Here is a 21,070-nt window from a genome sequence, read left to right as displayed (position 1 = left end):
GGGGAAGTCCGCTTTAATGTGGTATAAGGTGTGATGAAAGAAAGATGCGAAAAAGGTGAACAGACATCCGGCTTTAACATTTTCTTACCCTACTTCCGTCAGTGAAGATGCTGTGCAAGTCGGTGCAGGCCAAATGGTGAGTCATCTTAGTTCTAAGTTGCGTGGAGTATGGGCTGCACCTAGCTCATCAATGTCTCCAACACGAGCACGAGCAGGAAGCCCAGCCTCTTAACAGTAACCAGCAAAGCAAAGCTACATTCTCCCTTTCTTTCATTAAAATAACTATGATTTACCTAGGAGGACATAAAAAAAAAAATCTGGAAAATAACTTTTGTAAATTCTTAGCTCTGACCAATGTATCCAGTTTAGCAAATATTTACTGAACATCTACTATATGCTAATGAAATTAGAAAGCCACCAGACTAATAATGGACTGAAGGTATTCCCTGGCTTTTAGAGTGTCAGAATTTAGTGAGGGGAAGACAAGTTAAAAAAAAAAAAAAAAATCACAAGCTTGAAAAGAGGTACGAATGGGGCTTTTAACAGAACAGTGGAAGAAGTGCTTAAGTCAGCCTGGGGAGGTCAGGGAAGGCTTTCTGGGCTGTCATGTTTGTTTAAGCATGATTAAGAGCTTGGGTGGAAGGCCAGACCTTGCAGAAAGATCTTCACATACAAAGGGAAGATACCAAGATTCTAGAAGGAACAGGAAAAGAGAAAATGACAATGATCATCCTAACTCCCTTTTACTGAGTACCTACTACCTGTGCCAAGCTCTGCACTTCATATATCTCTAGTCCTCACAAGACTCTAGCAAATTCTGTATTATTACTAACTGAGCCTTATCTAACTTACATCACCCAGTCTGCTTGACCCTCAATCATGTGCCATACTGTCCCTCTAACAACAAAAACACTTTGATCAGGAGAAAAAATAAATTACTCATAAGGATAAGAAGGTTAATTACATAAATCCCTTCATTTTCAATCTAAGGAACTCTTCCCAAGAAGAAAGAAAGGAAAAGAAGGAGAGACGGAGAGAGGAAGGAAAAGAGAACCAAATCCAAGGGACTATGGTTGATAAAATTTTTGAGTTAAAAAGGAAATCAATGAGGATGGTGGACAGAGCACAATTACATCAACTTTCTTATCCCCCCATAGTAAGTCCCATACTGTCTGTCAACCATACAGAAAGACCCATAAAATGTCACCAAAGTTCCACTCACTTGATACACAGTCAGAGTGCAATGAAGGAGAAAACCACAAGACCACAACTTCAGCAAAATTACTCACGAACCATACGCTATTGCCCTGAGGTGAGTTCACAGACTGTTTTAAGTATATAACATAGATACACCATACTTTCTGCACGAAGCATGATCCTTTGACATCGCAACATCCTCACATCAGTCTATAGTGCTCAGTGGCCCAGGAAGAGTTATCAATGGAAGAAATAAAAAGATCTGAGAATACTTAGCAGAAATGCTGTTCTGGGATTCAAGGGTTAGACAAGAAACCAGGCAGGGCAGATATTGAAAGCAGTTTCCTCAATTCCCTTTCATTTAGACTAGAAGAAGGCATAGATACCATTCCCCCTGAACAGCTCTTCAATATTGCTGGGGCAGGAGACCTACTGGTTTTCTTTCACTTATTGACAAGGTATTACCATCTGAAATGATGGTATAGATAGAAGCTAAACCTGCTTGTCTACACTCCTATTAGAGTCAAAGAATCCATGCAACGATGTTAAAAGTACTACTTTAAAGTACTAATTCTAAGTAGGCAAGGACTTCTTGACTATCTCATATGTTTTGCTTAGCATAAAATGCTTTAGGTTCCTCCTATCTACTCAGTGGCTCTTTAGTAGGGAGAATTTTACCCTGCAGGGGACATAAGGCAGTATCTTAAAACATTTTTGAGGTAACAAGTGGGAGGTGCTTCTGGTATTAGGTAGATAGAGATCAGGGACACTGCTAAACATTCTGTACCAACAAAGAATTATCAGGCCCAAAATGTCAACAGCGTGCTGTTGAGAAATCCCATCTAAACTAGAAGCAGAAGAGCAGAGGGTATGAAAATCACTCTTCAGATCCCTTTCTGGTGCATAAAAGGCCATATTCTGGATTTGAAATAACAATAAAAAATTCCTGTAGGATTGGCCATTCTCTTAAATGCCACAGGCAAATACTTCAGGTTGAACACTGACTGTAGACACTGGGCCCCGGTTTCCTGCCCCTATAAAAGAGAGAGAACAGATTCTTTGCTGAACTCTGAGGAACCTTTCCCAGGAAGTCCCTAACAACAGAGTTATACATGCAACTTGTGGTATAGGGTATGAATTTCCGCCAGAGGTTTTTCAGCCCACAAGGGCATTTACTGAGAATCTACTCCTGACCTAACAACAAAAACAATTTATTTCAGAAACACCTGAGAATTTTAATGAACACAAGATTCCAAATAGTCTTAGAATTGGAGACAACTGCATCTTAACTGGCAGCTTCCCAAACCTTTTGTATTGTTACTGCCTTTTACTGTCTAGTTCTAATTATTAATAATTATGCATAAAGACTGATGGAGCATTGAGAAATTTTGATCATTTAATTTTAGTCTTAGGAGCACCATTTCTTTGTCTTTAAGGAGAAAATGAGTCAATTGAAAACTAACATTCTAATAAAGAAGCCTTTGAAATACAGGCTATAGACAGAAAGACTGAGTCTGAAGACTGCAGGTCTTCTTTCTCAAAACAAGTATAAAGATAGGCAGTTCAGAGATAAGGTTAAATATGAGACACTGGTGACCCATCTCTTCCAGATCACACCTAAAGAAACAAAGGGTGGGTAAGAGTACGACTAAGTGAGGCACAGAGGACCAGCTTAACGGGCCAGAGGAAGGCAGAAGCAATCCTGGAAGAACGGTCTAACCGTAACAAACGCACCTGCAGGCTAAGGCAGGAGCATCTCACTACAAAATCCTGTAGGCAGGAAGCCAAGCTGAGCGGCATGTTGAAGGAACAACTGGGGCATTCTGGGGCAGGGTACCCACGACGACCTGGCTCAGTAGGGACGCCCCCGGTGTCCTCAGCACCCACACCCCTCGTGCGGTGTTGTCTCTTTTGGCAGAGAAGACGGTAACGCAGGGGTGGTCACAGACGGTCGGGCCTCAGACAGCTGGAGACTAGGAGCTCCGACAGGCCTCAGCAGAGCTGCCCAGAACCCCCGTCCCCCTCCCCGAGTGGGCACCTGGCTGCCAGACGCAGCCAGGGAGGGAGGCCCTAAGCGCCGACTTACCTATCTGCCCGATGAACTCGATCTTGATGCCCTGGTGCTCCAGCCGCTTGTTGGGGTGCTTTAGTGCAAGGCTCACCTTTCCGGAGACCGTCTCTCCATCGTAAAAGAGGAAATACTTTTCCTTCTTCCCATCCTCCGTCTTGTGCTCGGCACGCTTCCTACTCTCCGCATCGCTCAAAACGATCTCTACCTCCACGCTTTGCCCGAAGCCAAAGAAGCTCATCTCGCCGCCGGCCGGGTGGGCCGGGCTCTCCGGGGCTGGGGCTGGGGCTGCCCTAAGGGAAGATCAGCGGGCTGGACGCGCGGCCAGGCGTGGGTCGAGGCACGAATGCTTGCTCCACGGGGAGGGCAGGGCCGGCTGGGCGCCCGGAGCACGGATGCACCGCGGCCCGCCAGTCCCAAGCGGCCGTGAGCAGCCGGCGGCGGTGAGAGCAAAGGCTGCGGAGCAATTCTAAGGGGGCGGTGCAGAGCCCAGGCGTGCCAGCCGCTGCAGCCCACCGGGTGCGTTGCGGGCTGAGCGGCGAAGCGAGCCTGCCCAGCCTCCCGGGGTGCGACGCCCAGAGCTGCTCCAGCTGCTCCGGGCGAGGGGCTGGGGCGGGGGAGGCGGCTTCTAGCCGCGACGCGCCGGAGACGCTCCGCGCATGCGCATGCCTCGGCCTCTGTAGCTTTTGCCATCGGGCTGCAGGAAGGTGTGCTCACTGCGCTTGTGCAGTGGAAGAAGGGGAGCTAGTCTTTCCCTTAGTTGACATGGTAGCTACAGCCTCTTTCCAGAATTTGGGCCCACTTGTCCCGTAAAATTAACAGATCTGCAGATGTCCCTTCTGAATGCGTTTCCCCCTTGATTTCCCTTCATTGTTTTAGTTCGATAAACATTAGTCTATATCTACATTCGGATCTGTACGACGTTCGACTGTTTGATGGGATAGAGGTAGCCCTTTGACACGCATGCGAAATGTCACTGGATAGGGGGCAAAGGTAACGATTATTACAGGAAGTATCTTTTCTCAATTTCTCGTTAAGGTGCCCTCCCATTTAAGAAAAACGAGGCGGGAAGGGAGCTATTAGAATTTAACTTACTTCTTAACCCATACTATAAAGAGAAAGCTAAAAAATCGCCTCGTGGAACTTTGGCTTATCTAGTCTTTGGCCATCCCCATTCTTGGCGCAAGCGACAGAAGACCTTGCTGATTGGTTAATGAAATGAAACTGGCTTGGTGCGATGATTGGTCCGTGAGAAATTCTACATGTTGTGACTGGTCCTCAGGAACGGCTCGGAGCGCGCGCGGGAGCGAGCTTTGAAAGTTGACCACAGCGGAGGCGAGCGGGTTTCTGGGCAATAATGGTGGCGCTGCCGGGCCTTGGGAGCGGCCTGCAGCCCTGGTGCCCGTTGGATCTCAGCCCAGGTGAGGAGACGGGGCCTCGAGTCTCGAGGAGGCAGGGTTGTGGTGCTTTGCATCTGCGATGCTCTTCAGCCTGGGCCTGGGGTGGAGTGGGGGTAGGGAGCTCGGCTCTCAGCAAGGTCTGGGCCCTCCAGGTTTGTGCACTCCAGGACGTTGGCGAGCTGGGTCAAGAATAGGGGTTCAGTTCTGTAAAGTGACGTTTAAAAAAAGAGCTTATGTGGCCCTATATCATTTAGTTATTTTGAATTTGTTTTTTCGGCCCTCCCCTTCTTATTCTGCAAATTTGTACGCCTTTACCAGGATCACTTTTGAAAACACAAATGTGACCTGTCAAGTCTTTAACCCTTTAATCCCCGTTCGTTGCCTAAATGAATGACCAAATCTTTGGCCTGCCACATAAGAGCCTTCACCATCCACTGCAGTCTTTTCCAAGAGCATAATCTTTAGAGTCAGATACTGGCTCTACCGTTTAGCATCCACGGGAAAGTTGCTTAACCTTGCTAACACTTGCTTTCCTTATCTGTCAAATGGGGATTATAATATCTACTTCACAGAGTTTTTGTGCAGACTAATTTAGTTCTTGGTACATAGTAACTGCTGAATAAGTACTAATATTAACTCTCACCCTGCACATTTAATCTCTGTGCTGTAACTATTTTGTTCATTTCCAAACAAGTTATACTTTCTTAACCTTTGTGCCTTGTTACGCAGTTCTCTCTGTCAGGGATACAATTCTCTGCATTTCTTTCCCTGGTAAACTACCATGTTTAGATCCGAATAAAGAATCATCCTTCCCACCTTTGCCATCTTTCTCACTTCTGTCCCTCCCCCTCCCCCAGTAGTATTTTTTATTGTGCTTTCTAGTTTTTACATATCTATTACTATTTTAACATTGTAAAAATAGTAATAGCTGTTGTTCATTGAATTGAATGAATTTCCGACACCACATCTTTTCTTTTGGGATTTGGTAGTTGTGATCCAGAAATTAGATCAGAAATACTGATGTACATTTAAATTATGCATTTAAAATGTTTATGAAGTAAATGGGAGAATTATGAGAGGAAAAGAGGCCGGAAAAAATACAAGAACATTTTTAGGAAGATGATTATACTTGTTAGGAGAACGACCAGGAAAGAGAGTGAATATATAATTAACTAAAGCATTTTAAACAGTCAGTTCCATGGAAAGATTTTTTTCTAAGCTCTGTTGTCCTGTATTCTGTTCTTATGAATCCCAAGCCCTATCATTAATTTGAATCCTTTTTTTATTTACTTTCTTGAAATGAGAACCACCTGTTGATTTCTTCTACTTGAAATAATGTTCAGTTCTGTCCCTAGTATTTTATGGCCTTAACAAAATTTACATCTCATGGGCTTCTTTCTCTTCTTGTCATTCTTGCAATGCAGGTAAAATTAATCAAAGGAGGCTGAAAAAGGGGGATGAAGAGTGTCCCAGTGGGGTGGAAATGAATATCTTGAGCAACTGGAGAGTTAGTTTATAGGTGAAAGGAGCCATTTTACACAATTGCTTTGTGGCCACAGCAGGTACAGTGGCTTACCTTCTAGGGCTTTTTGAGCACCTCTTTTCTCAGAATTGATGGATTTTTTTTTTTCTGCAGGGAGAACTCTGATGCATCCTCAGGATGGATCTAAGGAATAACTCCTCATCTCAGTATTGTCCCTCAACAGCAAAGCTTCTGCCTTTGCAAGATTTTCTCTGTCTTGTCTTAAATAAACATTGATTTAATAAGAATTTATTTTGATCTTACAAGATATTAAACATGGTATTCAGTTAGTCTGTGATCCTCCAGACTATGTTCCCACTGAACACTTGTGATTGTGACCTGGTCTGCAGCTCAAATCTTGGTAGTCTTTTCCGGTTCACTGAAATAATGAAATTAGTGTATAGCATTTCTCATCTTTAAGCCTTTATTGCACAAGTTTTAGGACCAGGGTGCTAAGTACTTTCATAAAGAGTGAAACAGAAATGCCTGTTTCATTTCTCTTTCCTTCTCTTGTTTTCATCCTAACCCATCCCCTATCTCCAAGTAAATCTTTCCAATAGAATACCCTCTTTTTAACACTAATAGGTATTTATTATTATCTTCATCTTATAGATAAAGTAGTGAGGCTCAGAAAAGTTAGAAGTGATATGGCTAAAGTTATACAGATGATTTTAGAAGGAGGACTAGAAATCAGGGCCTTACTGCCTTCCAAATTTGATGTTACTGACAGTAGGGGAACTATTATAAGCAAAGCCGAAATAAATGAGAAGCCTTGGCTGCCATCTGCAATGGGCATTAAAACATTACTGGAAGTATAGAGACACAATTGTATTTTTCAGATCTTCTTTCAGGCAGCATATGTTATATTTTTGGAAGGAATTCTCCAGAAAGCCACTTGAGATAAAGAGTGAGACTCCCTCATCCAGGTTCAAGTTCAGGTGCAAAAGATGATGGACGAATTGTATTCTAAGAAAGATCTAGTTAATTGTAGGGTTTTCATTTGCTGAGTATAATGCTCTGAACCATGAAGAAAGGTTGAGGCCTACCATCTCTGGATATTCTCTATACCCTGCTCAAGTTTCCTGAATCAGTGATGAACAAATATTTAAAGAATATTATTTTGAAGGGGCACCTGAGATGTCCACACATTTCCATCTAGTCCTAATTTTCAGTTTTAGGGAATAGCAACAAAAAGATTGAGGAAAAATAAAAACGTGAGAAAGTTTAAAGCCAAGAGAGATTGGCAAGGAATCTAGCTAGAATGTTGCATTAATGTCACATTCTCAACATGCATTCTTTCCATTCGCGTATTCTAAAATTACCGAGTATTTCAATGAGCGCGAATCTGGCTTGTCTCTAAATTTCTTAGAGAAATTGTATCTTTTTTTTTTTTTTTTTTAACATTTTACATTATTCTCCAAGGGCCCAATAAAGTATTTTATTTGGGTTTACTAATTTAATTACAAGATTTAAGGGGGATATCTGGGGCAATCTTTGATTAACCTATTTTTTCTCCAGACAAGAAAGCCCGATCATGAAATGTCATTTCCTAACACTTTTATGTAAAGTGTTTTCCTTCTTGGTATTTTTAGATGATCAATCTAATAAGTGGATGTCAATTATAATTTAAAAAAAAGAATTTTTTAACCTTTTCTGCTTTCTTTAATTATGCTTCACCTGTATTATATAGTTAAATGTGAATTGTGACTAATAAACTTTTCTTGAAGGTACATAGACTCTAAAGATTCTTGGTTTTTTTACTTGTAGAACACTTACTGATTTAATTGCATTTTCCCACTAGAATGGGTGGACACAGTTTGGGAACTGGACTTCACAGAGACTGAACCATTGGATCCCAGCATAGAAGCAGAAATTATAGAGACTGGATTGGATGCATTCACAAAACTCTATGAAAGTCTTTTCCATTTTGCTACTGAAGAACATGGATCTACAGAGGTAAAAAGAAGAAAATCAAGCTAGCCATCTTTAAGTGTTAGAAGTGGAAGATTAAAGTCATTATTATCATCTAAAGCTTAGCCTTTTTAGTATACAGTTAAGAAGTATAAGAAGAGTAGCATAAAGAATGTGGCTCATTTATTGGAATATCCTAATGTCTTTCCTCCAGAAGGTTCAAGGTATTAATCTGGGATATTTTTCAAGTCATGACAACTTTTTACAACAGCAAATAAGAGAAAAAGAATAAAGGCCAAAACAAGGAAGGAAACCAGAAAAACCAAATACGAAAAGAAGGCCAGGAAAAATGCAAGAACAATTCAAGTATATCTTAACTTTTAGAAAATCTGATGTTATTAAACTGAGAAGTGGTTAATTGAATTACAATCAGAACAAAGAGTTCTTTTAAATACTGAGTTCTACCTAGTGCACTTATTAATATTTATCTTGTTAACTACTTTTCAAAAAACTGAAGGGCTAGGTACCAGAACAAAAATACTGAGACATTAACATCCCTGAAAAATTTAAATTTAAAAATGTTTCAGTTACATATTGCATATAGGTGTTCAAAAATTAAATCGTCTAGTCAAACATTCATTAAACATAATGGTATACCAGGGACCATCTCATTGAGAGAGTGCAGCATTAAGCACTGGCTCTTATAACTCCTACTCCCATTTCGCTGGCCAAAGCAAGTTCATTCAACTGCAGGGAGGTGGAGAAGCGCAGTACAACTGTGAGTCTAGGGGGAGAGTTGGAAATATTTGGTAAACCGCATTGTAAAAACTGCTGTAAGGGAGATGTAATACCATCAAATAAGAGCATGGAAAAGGAAGCATGGTAAAATTGTGAAGGTTCCAGAAAGAAAGTAGCTGGGGGTGAGTCTTAACAAATGGGTAGAATGTTGACTAGCAGAGGTAGGGTCTGTGCATTCCTCGGGAGGGAATTGAGAGAAGGCTGAGAGAATCGTGAGTATAGCATGAGTGGCATACAGAATTTTAAGACTGTGTTGGACCACTGGAAAGATTGTAAAGTGCTAAATTGTTGGGTATAGGGGTGATTTTAAGACTGTGTTGGACCACTGGAAAGATTGTAACATAAATCCATAAAGTGCTAAATTGTTGGGTATAGGGGTGGAAGGAAGGAAAATGTGAAAGAACACCAAGATTTCAAAGCTAGGAGGATGACATTGTTAGCCAAGTTGTGGGAATAAGGGAGAAAGCAAAGTCAAGTGAAAAAATTATGAGTTCAGCTTTTGGCTTTTGAATGTGAGATTCTGTTCAGAGATTCTTAGAGGGCTGTAATTGGTAGATGGAAACATGAATTAGTAGACCAGGAGAGAAGTTAAAATTCAAGAAAATAAATGAGAGAGTCTTTTGAACTAAGGGGTTGTTGGGATTGCAGAGATACGTGAGATCAGTGAGAGGGAGGAGACAGGACAGAACTAAAAAAGCTGATTAAAGAGACCCGTGGAAGGAGCAGTCAGAAGTGTGGGCAGTGCTGACACGAAGCCTAGGAAGTGGCCCAGGCAGCAAATGATGCAGGAGTGAAGGGCAGGTGGAGTCCTGCCAGGCTGGTCTATTCCCCTCTTTTATAAGGCACTAATATCAAATAATAGGAGATTTTTCCATTTCTGTAATTATTGGTATTTGTGATTTATCTCCTCCCCTCAGAGCATTTGGACCTTCTTTGCTGAGAACAGTATTTCTCACAGTGCGTTGGTGGCATTGTTCTATCACTTTGTTCAAACAGTCCATAAGAAAAATGTCAGTGTGCAATATCGAGAATATGGCCTTCATGCCGCTGGGCTTTATTTTCTGCTACTAGAAGTACCAGGTATGTATATTTGATATGATAGGACACATCTTTTGTCATTTACAATTTTTCTTCATTATTTTGAGCTCTTATACTTTGTTTCCTCACTTATACAGTGCGGCAGTGGTAACCCATCTCATAGAGGTGCTCTGACTTTAAATGAGAATAAGGGAAGTACATGCAAAAATGTTCCACAAATGCTTTTCCCATTTTTTTAAGGGTGTTTGTTTTCTGATATTTTGCTGTGTCGATAACCTAATACCAATAATCTGAGAGAGACAAGGCTAGAGGGAGAATGTTTCCACGCTATAAAAGCTCTACTTTTACCCATCCCATCTGGTATAAAATTCTAATTATTTTCCTCTCTCCTTCTGACTCCCTGTCCAGACTGAGAAAACCTGCTGTGGGGAGTCGTTGTGTTATATCCTATGTGATGTGAAAAAACAAGTTAAAACCATTCTAATCAAGAAAGCATGAGAGTAGCTGGTAATGCTTGATGAAGGGAAGCATGGGGAAGAAATTTATCTATGAGCACTCTTCCACTTCCTTTATTCAGGGCACTTAAGTGGCTGTTCCTCCTGTGAGCAGTGAAGGAATTCCTTCTTCCTTCCCTAACCCAATGAAGAAGAGGGCTGAACATAGACGGAGATGTAGCTGGAGAACCCAAAAGTCATATGGAAAAGAAAATTGCATGATTAACTAGCTTTGCTGCTTGTCATTGTTTACATAAATGCATCTGAAATAAATGTTAAGGATTTATTCACCATGACTTGAGAATTGGTAAAATGATACATAAAGCCTTGAACATTCATTTGTATGATTGTTAATGCTCCCATAATGACTTTTGAAATAAGTTCCTAATGGACTTAGTTGCTAAGTAATCTGTCAGTTGTAACTGGGCTCTCTCGGAAAAGTGACAGTTTTAGAAATCCAGTTTTACTCTTCTTTTCCCTTGTGAGAGGCCATTTCTTTTGAAGGTTGAGATTCATGCCAGAGGGAAGAGGTGGCCATTATTAATTGTACAGCCAACTGCAGCTTTCTAGCAAGCGTATTCTTCCCAGTTACCTTCTTTTTTTTAAATGTTTGAGGGTTGTGATTGGGATGCTGTTGATACTTAATATTTGATCATAGCATTTTTTTTCAAGGTTGTTTTGGTTATTCTGAGTCCTTTGCGTTTCCTTAGGATTTACATGTCAACTTCTGAAAAGAAAAAAAAATTCTGATATTTTGACAGGGATTGCATTGAATCTGTGTGTCAGTTTGAGGAGTATTGACATTTTCACAATGTTAAGCCTTCCAATCCATGAACACAGGATGTCTTTCTATTTCTTTAGGTCTTTAATTTGTTTCAATAATATTTTATAGTTTTCAGTGTGCAACTCTTGCGCTGCCTCAGTTAAATTTATTCCTAAGTATTTTATTCTTTTCAATGCTATTAATTTTATTCTCACATTATTTACTTTTAGTGTATAGAGGTACAATTGATATTTGATTATTGATCTTATACTCTGCAAACTTGCTGAACTCATTTGGTAGTTCTAGTAGGATTTCCTATCTATAACATCATGTCATTTGTTACCAGACATAATTTTACTTCTTTCTAATCTGGTGCCTTTAATTTCTTTTCTTTGACTAATTGTCCTGGTTAGGACCTCGGTCCAATGTTGAATAGAAGCATCTTGTCAAGTTTCTGATCTCAGGAGGAAAGCTTTCAGTCTTTTGCTCTTATGAATGATGTTCGCTGTGGATATTTTGGGGATGGCCTTTATATTCCTGATTCGTTGAATGTTTTATTATGAAAGGATATTGGATTTTGTCGTTTGCTTTTCTGCATCTGTGAGGTTATCATGTGGTTTTTGTTCTTTATTCTCATAATATAGTGTGTTACATTGATTGGTTTTCATATGTTAAACCAATTTTGCATGACCTTGATTATAGAGCATAATCCTTTTGATGTGTTTCCAGGTTCAATTTGCTAATTTTTTACTGAAGATTTTTGCATCTATTATAAGGGATATTTATAAGGGATATTCTTTTTTTAAGGAGTCTTTATCTGATTTGGATTTTAGGGTAGCATCAGTCCTGTAGAATGAGTTGAGTAGTGTTCTCTCTTCTATATTCTGGAAGTTTGTGAAGACTTGGTTTTCTTCCTTAAGTTTTTGATAGAAAAGGGAACCAAAGGTTTGCCACCGTGAAATTGCATTTTGGGATATTGATTTTAAGCTGATTATTAAGAAACAAAAGACCCAGAAAGAACCTTTGATCCTCCTCTCTTTCCTGCCCAAGTGAGTCAGATAGGAAAACTTGCTTCAGGAAAGACATCTTACAATGTTCCCCTTAGCCTAATTTGAATTAAGTATGGTAAGTAGGAAGGCTTCAAGCAGGGGCCTGTTAGCTAGATACCCTTTGTGTGCCATTGTTTCTTAGCTGCCCAGCATGAATTTGCCTGCCTGGTGTACGTTCTCTTCCTCAGCTACCTGTAAATCACCCATTCTCATTTCTGAAATCTAATACCCCTCTACTCCCCTTTTCAACTTTATCCAAAATGTCATATAGTGAGGCAACTGCCTTTAGAATTTTCATGCATATGTGAATTCCCCATGCGCATGTATTAAAATTTGATTTTCTCCTGTGAATCTGTCTCTGTTAATTTGATTATTAGCCCAGCTAAAAGAACTTGGAAGGTGGGAGGAAAAGTATTAAGTTTTTTTTTTAGCCCTCACAGTAGAATTCACTAGTGAAGCCATCTGGGCCTGAAGTTTCTTTCTTTTTTATTTGTAGACTCTGTAGTGTGGTATGCCCTCTTTCATGCCTGATGGTGGTAATTTATATTTTCTTTTTTTTTTTCCTTCATCAGTCTAGATAGAGATTTATTAATTTTATTCATTGTTTTAAAGAACTTACTTTTGATATTGATTTACTCTATTCTTTGCCCATTTCTTATGTTAGTGATTTTGATCTTATCTCTATTACTGCCTTCCTTCTTACTTTTAATTTGTTCTTATTCTAACTACCTCAGATGGATTCATAGATCTTTGATCTCAAATACTTTCTTTTGTTTCTAATATAAATAATCTTATAAATTTCCCTCTATGTATTGCTTTATCTGCATCCCACAAATTTTGATGATTTGTTTTCATTATCATTCAGGCCAAAGCAGTTTTCTCATTTTTTGTGTGTGATTTTTTCTTATGCCTGAGTTATTTCATAGTGTATTTAATTTTGAAATATTTGAGGACTTGTGTGAAATCTCATTGTAATTGATTTCTATTTTAATTATGTTGTGATCAGAGCATATACTTTTGACGCAATACAGGGCAAATTCCTCTGAGTGTCGGGGGCAACTCAAGCCTTGCACTGAGAGAGAAAAAGGTTCTTGGCTGAGTGCAAGAAAGTATTCAAACACCCGCCAAAGTCCGTCAAAAGGAAAGTTTGTTAGAGAAGAGGTAACGTCTCATAGACAGAGCATGGTCTCCTTTCAGAGGCAAAGAGAGAGCCTAAGGGAGGCTCAGAGGGACAGAGACAATGGCAGAGTGGGGCAGACAGTGAGAGAGACAGAGTAAAGACACTGAGAGGGACCCCAAGTATTTGGAGAATTCAGTTTATATTTTGTTCTTTAGTTTCTGCGAATTACAGTTTAAAGGCTTTGTTTACCCATTTTCCTTTGATATGGGCATGCAGTGAGAAAGGATAAGAGTATGTAGTGTGAAAAGGTGAGAATGAAACCTTTCCCATGGTTTTATTTTTAACCTATCTGTGTGTTTATATTTAAAAAGGTTATTTTAGATTGGCTATCATTGGGTCACGCTTTTCATCCACTGTGACAATCATCTACTGTGCCTTTTTATTAGAATGTTTAGACAGTTCAGATAATTACAATAAATATAATTATCAATATGGATGGCTTTCTGCCATTTTGCTATTTATTTTCTATTTGTCCCATCTGATTTTTGTTCCATTTGTCCCTCTGTTGCCTATTTTTGGATTGACTTTTTAGTATCTCATGTTATCTCTTTTGGCTTATTAACTGCATTTTTTATGCATGTGTGCATGCATGTGTGTGTGTGTGTGTCTGTGTGTGTGTATTTTAAGTGCTTGCTTTGGGTATACAATAAGCACTTGTAACAGTCTGTCTTCAGATAATATTCTATAATTGTAGATAATGTAAGAACCTTAAAACAGTATACTTTGTCTCTCCTCTTCTTTGTACTATTATAGTCATCCATTTTATTTCTACATGTTGTAAACCCCACAATTCATTGTCAATATTTGTCTTTGAATTATCTTTTAAAGAATTTTTTAAAAAACAAAAATACATTTTTTATATTTAAAAGATTTTATCTCATATTATTTTCCTTCAGCCTTAAGAACTTTCTTTGACATTTCTGTGGTGCAGGTCTGGTGGCTATCAACTGTCTTAGATTTTGACTGTACGAAGGTGTCTTTATTATACCTTCAAGAATGTTTTTGCTGAATATAGAATTCTAGGTTGACAGGTGTTTTTTTTTTTAAGGTGTTATTTCATTATCTTCTAGTTTACATTGGTTTCTACTGAGAAATCTGCATGATTCTTATTCTTCTGTTTTTCCTTTTTTTTCTTTTTTGGTCTGGCTACTTTGAGGATTTTCTCTTCAGCAATTTGATTTAATTATCTATGCTTTGGTGTGATTTCCTTTGTGTTTATCATGATTGTGTTCATTGAGTTTCTGAGGTCTGTGGATTCAGTAGTTTTTTAACAAATTTGGAGTTTTTTCACTTCCTAGTTCTTCAGATATTTTCTTCCTTCCCTTTTTTCTGGGACACCAATTACTCCTGTTAGACTGCTTAATATTTTCCCACAGATCACTGAGTCTTTATTAATATTTTTGTTTGTTTCTGTGCTTCCGCTATTTCTTCAAGTTCATTTACCTTTGTTTCTGTAATTTCTAATCCAAAGTTAAGCCCATCCAGTGATTTTTCTTTTTCAGATGAAGATCTATTTGATTCTTAAAAAAAAAAAATTTTTTTTTTTTGTTTGCTCCAATTTACTTTTAATTCTTGAGCTTATTTATAACGTCTGCCCTAAGGTTCTTATCTGCTCATCTCATTACTTCTGTTGTTTCTTAGACTGTTTCTATTGACTGATTCTTCTTCTCACGATGGGCACATTTTCCCGCTGCTTAGCATGCCTAATACTTTTTTTTATTGAATGCTGGACGTTTGAATGTTAAGTCACTGAGTGTCTTGATTTTGTCGTTTTCCTTTAAATAGTGTTTGTGTTTTTATAGCTGTTAGTGAATTAACTTGATCCTTTTGCAGCTTGTTTTAGTGCAGATTTAAAGTAGTTTTACTCTAAAGCTAGTTTCGCCCTGCTATTAAGGTGTGTTTCTTTCCAAGATCTCTACTGAGTTTTCCAGGTGGTTAATAAGGTCTCCCCACTCTGGCTGGCCAGAACTCAATTATGTCTCAGCCCTATGTGAGTTCCAAAGATTATTTATCTTCTAACTTCTTGGAAATTGTTCTTTGCCCACCTTTATGGAGTTTTATCCATGCATGCATAGCTTATAATCGACCCTATGCAGGTTTCTGGAGCTCTTTTTCTATGTAGGTTTGTCTTCTCCAATACTCTGCTCCATAATCAGCTACTCCTCCCTTCCTGACTCTGATTTCTGTATTCTTAACTTAGTAAGACCATCATAATGTGCTTGGGTTCATCATTTTTCTGCTGCTATCCAGAAATTGCTTCAAAACACAAAAACCGGGGCAATTTTAGGGTTTACGTCGTTTCCCTTATCTCAGGGATTTTATTTTTATGCTGCCTCTTGCTCCATGTCTTAAAATGATTATTTATAAATTTTTGTCCAGTTTTATAGTTGTTTATGATAGGAGGACAAATATAAAACCATTTGCTCCCTCATGGCCAAATATAGAAATCTCATTATTTATTTCTGATCAGCACTATCACTCACCTCCTAAGGCTAACGTTGAATGGTACTTTTTTGCAAAAGGATCATTGTTATTCAAAGTTAATGAAAAGCTCATTTTTGCTTTTTAAATTTCTTATCTCTTGTTACAGACATATTTCAAGATAATTAAATCTAACCTGCTTACTCTTTATTCTTTATGAATAGGTAGTGTGGCCAATCAGATATTCCACCCAGTGATGTTTGACAAATGTATACAAATTCTAAAGAAGAGCTGGCCTCAGGAATCTAACTTGAGTCGGAAAAGAAAGAAAGAGCAGCCTAAGAGTTCTCAGGCAAATTCAAGAGGACGTAGGAAAAGAGGAAAGCCACCCAGGAAAGAGGATATTGAGGTAAGAAGTAAGTGGAATAATAAAACATATCTGTACCAGCATGTGATCTTGATTTAAGAATTAACCTTATATTAAAATATGATTTCAGGCATAATAATTATAACCAAAAGGTCTTAAAGTATTATCGGCTCTCCAGTAGGATAAGTTGCCTCTTGGGCTTCGTATACTACTGAGAGAATGTTTCTGCCTTGCCATCTTTCCAAACTTCCCATCATCTCTCCCCAGCTTTGTTCCCAGGTGTGGTTGACAACGTGCTAACAGGTATATTTGCCACATTATCTTATTGTCATTAGAGAGGGTAGTTGAAGAGTTCTGAGGACTCAGGTTCATAAGAATATAAGAGTAACATTAGTTCCAGATTCTTGTGTGACTAGGTAGGATGGTAGAGGTTCATTGATGTAAAAACTTCTGAGAAATAAGAATTCTCATTGACATAAAAATACAGAGCTAGAAACTTGTAGTAGTGAGCTAGTCCAATGATTTATCGTTGTGCCTATGGAGACCTAGAGCAGTCACGGGACCTGGTCAGGGTCACGTCACCTCAGCAACCCCTTAGTCTTTCACTGGAGTTGATTTGAGTAAATTGAAAACCGTGGGACAAAGTGTTAGGCATTATTATATAGTCACTTATACATTTCTTCATAATCTAGATGGATGAAATTATAGAAGAACAAGAAGATGAAGAGAATATTTGTTTTTCTGCCTGGGACCTTTCTCAAATTCGAAATGCCATCTTTCACCTTTTGAAGAATTTTTTAAGGCTTCTGTCCAAGTTTTCCCTGAAAGAAAAGCCACAGTGCATACAGAATTGTATAGAGGTAAGTAAAAATTACCTCTATACAAGAGGTAATTTTCTATACAAGAAGAACCTCAGAGAGCACAGACGATGGCTAATACTTAATGAGTAGAAAAAATCAGGCCTGTTCTTGGTATCTGTTTTTCAGGTGTTTGTGACATTAACTAATTTTGAACCAGTTCTTCATGAATTCCATGTTACACAAGCCAGGTGAGCCATTAAATCTTTCAATGCTGAAATTTAAATATAGTATAATAAATTTTGCTCCAGCAGAAGTAGAAATGTCATTTTATCTTAATTGGCACACAAGTAGAATTTATCCATTTAATTATGGCTTGTAGGGTTAAGGGAATATGTCGAGTAAAATCATATCCATTAACTAATTTTTGGCCTTTTTTTTTTTTTTAGAAATCTTAACCAAGCAAAATACATACCAGAACTGGCCTATCATGGATTATATTTGCTGTGCTCCCCAATTCATGGAGAGGGAAATAAGGTAAAGGAGTTAAGGATCTAATTTAGTTATTAGTTGAATTGAAAACATGCAAATCATATAATGGAAAAACATTAGAAGCATTCGATGTAATGCCATTTTAATTTACTAGGCTATTTTCATGACCTTATGTATCATTTGTATAAGAAAAAGCATCACCATTTCTATTTGTTGCCTACTTTTCATAACTAAACTTACATCCAAATACTTAGTAGCCAAAGCAAATTACTGTTAGGTTTCATACATTAAAAATGATTCTGGTATGAATTAGATGAGAACAGATAAGCTACTGAACAGTGTTACTTTTATAGAAATATTCACAAATTATTCTAAAAAGAAGAGACAGAATTTTCAAGTTTCCCTTGGCATGCATATATGTGTGCTTCAGTAATTCTATTAGTATTTGTATTATTTTAGTTGTTAATTCTATAGAAATGTTACTAGTTGTCATTCCTGTTACCATTCATATATGGATTTTGCCCCTCAAGTAACTTTAACAATATCACTACTCTAAACATTGGAGTGAGGGTTATTCAAGCATTATGGTGTTACTAAACTTAGATGTCATTTATAAAACAAGATTTTGCAAAAAATGCGATCGACCAAGATCATGTGGCTTTTAGTGGCTGCATACTCTTAATTTCCAGGGGCAGTAGCACGGTAGTTAAGAAGATAGATTTGGAGTACTTGGGGTAATGCACATTTGTGTTCAAATTCTGGTTCCAATTCAGGTTCCACCGCTTACTATCTATGCATCCTTGTGTGAGTTACTCAACCTTGCAAAAGCCGCAGTTTCCTCATCAGATAAGAGGCTTACCTTCCTCAAGGATTTGTCAGGAGGATTAAATGAAAGAATGCCTGTTTAATGCTCAACACAATGCCTGTTGTTTAGAAAACATTCTATATTTTATAACGTATTATGTCGTCATTTCTATGTGCTTGAAATATGGATGTAATATAATTTACAGAAATGCTTTTAATTTCCATGCCCTTTTTAACATTTTCAAAGACAAGATAGATGGAAAAATTTATCCTTTTAGGTCTATTGTGTCTCTAAAGATGTAGTGTGTTTTAATTGTGGAATATTGACTTGATGTTAGACAATGTTGGTTTTAGCTAGACCTTTAATTACTTGATTTTGGACAACTCATCTTTGGAGTCTCTTTTATTATGTATAAACAAGAAGTATTAATATTATGTATAAAATGGAAATGCCTTGCTTACCTCATTGAGTTGTGAGGTTTAAGATTAAATATAGTAAAATCTAGTAATATATATGAATGTGCTTAATGAAATACCTGCCACATATTTGGTTTTTTGTAAATGTTTTATGTACTGGATGAAAGAATGAATGAATTAGCTGAGTAAATTATATGAGATGATATATTGGAAGGTGCTTTGTAAACTTCAGGTAAAATACATGCATGAAGTATTATTTTTCTTCCCCTTTTTTAATGAGAGTATCAGTAGCATTCTTTGCCATTTATAAGTGACCGCTGACTCTTTTTGCCCTAATTTCTGGGCTACAGTATGAGAGAATAGAAAGAGAAACTAGATGATATTCCTATCGTTATCTATAAGCAGTGTTTTCACAGTTTACCTTGTGTACTTATCAAATACCTGGTCGTTTTCTAAGAAACGCATCCCTAGTTTCAGCCCCAAACTATGTCAACCTGACTTAATCTTCAGACAGCTTGAAATGGTTTACTGTGGTCTTTGAAGATTCTTTGTTATGCCTTAAACTGAATTTTCTTTTCTAGGTTATCGGTTGTGTTTTCCATCAATTGCTAAATGTAATATTAATGTTAGAAGTAAGTGAAGGATCCCATCGTGCCCCCCTTGCTATTACTTCTCCAGTCATCAATAGGAGAAACCAGGCAGTCCACTTTATCAGGTGAAGCAACACAACTTGGATTTTTACTCTGTCATTACCCTTAGTCTTCTGGGCCCTGTGCTAACCAAGATTTCTGACACCTGTAGAAACTTAACAAATTTCTGGCCCGTTTGTGTTTTGGGGGGTCAAAATAAAGCACTTCATAGCTCATCTGGTTCATGTGGCCTGAGTGTCTGCATTGGGGCCTTATTGAAGGGATAAGGAATCTATAGTTAATGGGCCAGCATTGGCCTCCAGCCTGATTTCCTCCAGCCTGTAAGGTCAGCCTCTGGGTAATGACAGTTGTTTCTCTGTTTTATCATTGTCCTCTGCTTCAGTGTTCACTACTCCAACAACTCTGCCTCCTCCTGTTCTTTTTTTTATTTCTCTCTTCTCTGAGTCGCTTTCCGTTTGTTTCTTGCTACTTTTTCCTTATTTATTCTTACTTTTCTATTCCCTTCCTCCCACAGAAATTACTTCCTTGAGGAAAGAATTAATTCGACTTTTACTTCTTTAGCAATAATCAATAGAGTAATTTTTCCCTTATGAGTCACTTAGCTTCACCTAAAAAGCTCCATCTTTTAGCTTTATTGGGAAAGACATTTGCTGTCATTGGCTTTTTTTCTCCCCGCCCCCCTCTTTATTGAATATTTGGCATGCAATGTGGAGGTGGTGGAAAAAAAGTGGTCAGTATGTATATGAGAGTATGTACATGCTTGCAGTTATACACAGTATGTAATAGGTTGGACATTTGAAGATGGTGGAATCCAGGTATAGACTGTCCTCTGATCATTGAGCAAATGTCTCTTGCTAAGGATTTTTTTAAAACATTAAATAACTAAAATGTTTTAAGTGGAAACACTCACTTTAGTTTTTCATCAGAGTTCATGATGTCCAGTTGCAGTAGTATTCATATAATGGGACAAATAAACAACACTAAAAATGGGTCAGATCGGCCATTAAAATAATTTCTTCTTGACTTAAAGTTTGGCAAGGTACTATTGCAAATGCATCAAAGTAGTACCCTTTCACCGAGCTACCATGAGGTGTTACTGTGTCTTAGTCTTTTATTTACCCCAAAATGATATATTTTAGAGTCTTAATATGAAATTTAGTGAGTAGTCAAAAGAATCATGTGAAGATTACACATTTGCTTCTCCCTGGCTGTAGCTGTCTTCTTGGCAATAGCTCTCTGAAACTACACACGGGAAGTGCAGAATAGTTTTCTGATATGACACTTTATGTCTTTATTCACTGAAACAATGCTTGCAACGTGGGAGTAGATTGTTTTTAATATTCGGGATTTCTAAAACATAGGTATAGTGGCTTTTGAGAAGAGTCAAGGAAAATGACTTTTATTGTAATTATAGGTGTATTATAAACAGTGGATGTGCTTTTCTTTTTTAATAGCTCTCTTGTGGATGAACTAAAGGAAAATATATTTCCAGTTCTTCGTATCTTACTCCAACACATCTGTGCCAAGGTACCATTTGCTTTAATAATAACAATAAATAGTAATAAAAGTTCATAATGTACATGATGTACATTATCTACATGAAAGTACATTATGTGTGTATGTCTGTGTGTTTTTGTTCTTGGGAATGAGTCTGTATCATTACCAAACACAGTTTTATTTAATATATTCCCTAGATGTTTCC

The 21,070-nt window shown here is 38.1% G+C and overlaps 2 protein-coding genes across 3 annotated transcripts in view; one reads left to right on the top strand and one right to left on the bottom strand.

Annotated features, from left to right (window-relative positions):
* Window positions 1–3,912, bottom strand: part of VPS26B (VPS26, retromer complex component B) — a 21,083-nt gene extending 17,171 nt beyond the window's left edge. Inside the window, exon 1 of the mRNA XM_006905795.3 lies at window positions 3,284–3,912. Coding sequence (XP_006905857.1) covers window positions 3,284–3,506 — 223 coding nt within the window. The 5' untranslated portion in view covers window positions 3,507–3,912. The remainder of the gene's footprint in view (window positions 1–3,283) is intronic.
* A 404-nt stretch (window positions 3,913–4,316) lies between these two features.
* NCAPD3 (non-SMC condensin II complex subunit D3) overlaps window positions 4,317–21,070 on the top strand; it is a 54,333-nt gene continuing 37,579 nt past the window's right edge. The window contains exons 1-10 of one of the 2 annotated variants that reach the window (XM_015597591.2): window positions 4,540–4,686; window positions 6,302–6,548; window positions 7,989–8,143; window positions 9,814–9,976; window positions 16,066–16,250; window positions 16,901–17,068; window positions 17,195–17,256; window positions 17,455–17,542; window positions 19,300–19,433; window positions 20,823–20,895. In XM_015597591.2, coding sequence (XP_015453077.1) covers window positions 6,497–6,548; window positions 7,989–8,143; window positions 9,814–9,976; window positions 16,066–16,250; window positions 16,901–17,068; window positions 17,195–17,256; window positions 17,455–17,542; window positions 19,300–19,433; window positions 20,823–20,895 — 1,080 coding nt within the window. In that variant the 5' untranslated portion in view covers window positions 4,540–4,686; window positions 6,302–6,496. Of the gene's footprint in view, window positions 4,687–6,301; window positions 6,549–7,988; window positions 8,144–9,813; window positions 9,977–16,065; window positions 16,251–16,900; window positions 17,069–17,194; window positions 17,257–17,454; window positions 17,543–19,299; window positions 19,434–20,822; window positions 20,896–21,070 lie in introns of both variants that reach the window. The other variant, XM_006905794.3, reaches the window with a different exon arrangement.

This window comes from Pteropus alecto, unplaced genomic scaffold, assembly GCF_000325575.1.
Source record: "Pteropus alecto unplaced genomic scaffold, ASM32557v1 scaffold210, whole genome shotgun sequence".
Lineage (NCBI taxonomy): Eukaryota > Metazoa > Chordata > Mammalia > Chiroptera > Pteropodidae > Pteropus > Pteropus alecto.
The sequence above is the reverse complement of the archived record's forward strand: the minus strand, read 5'-3'. Positions and strand labels throughout refer to the sequence as shown.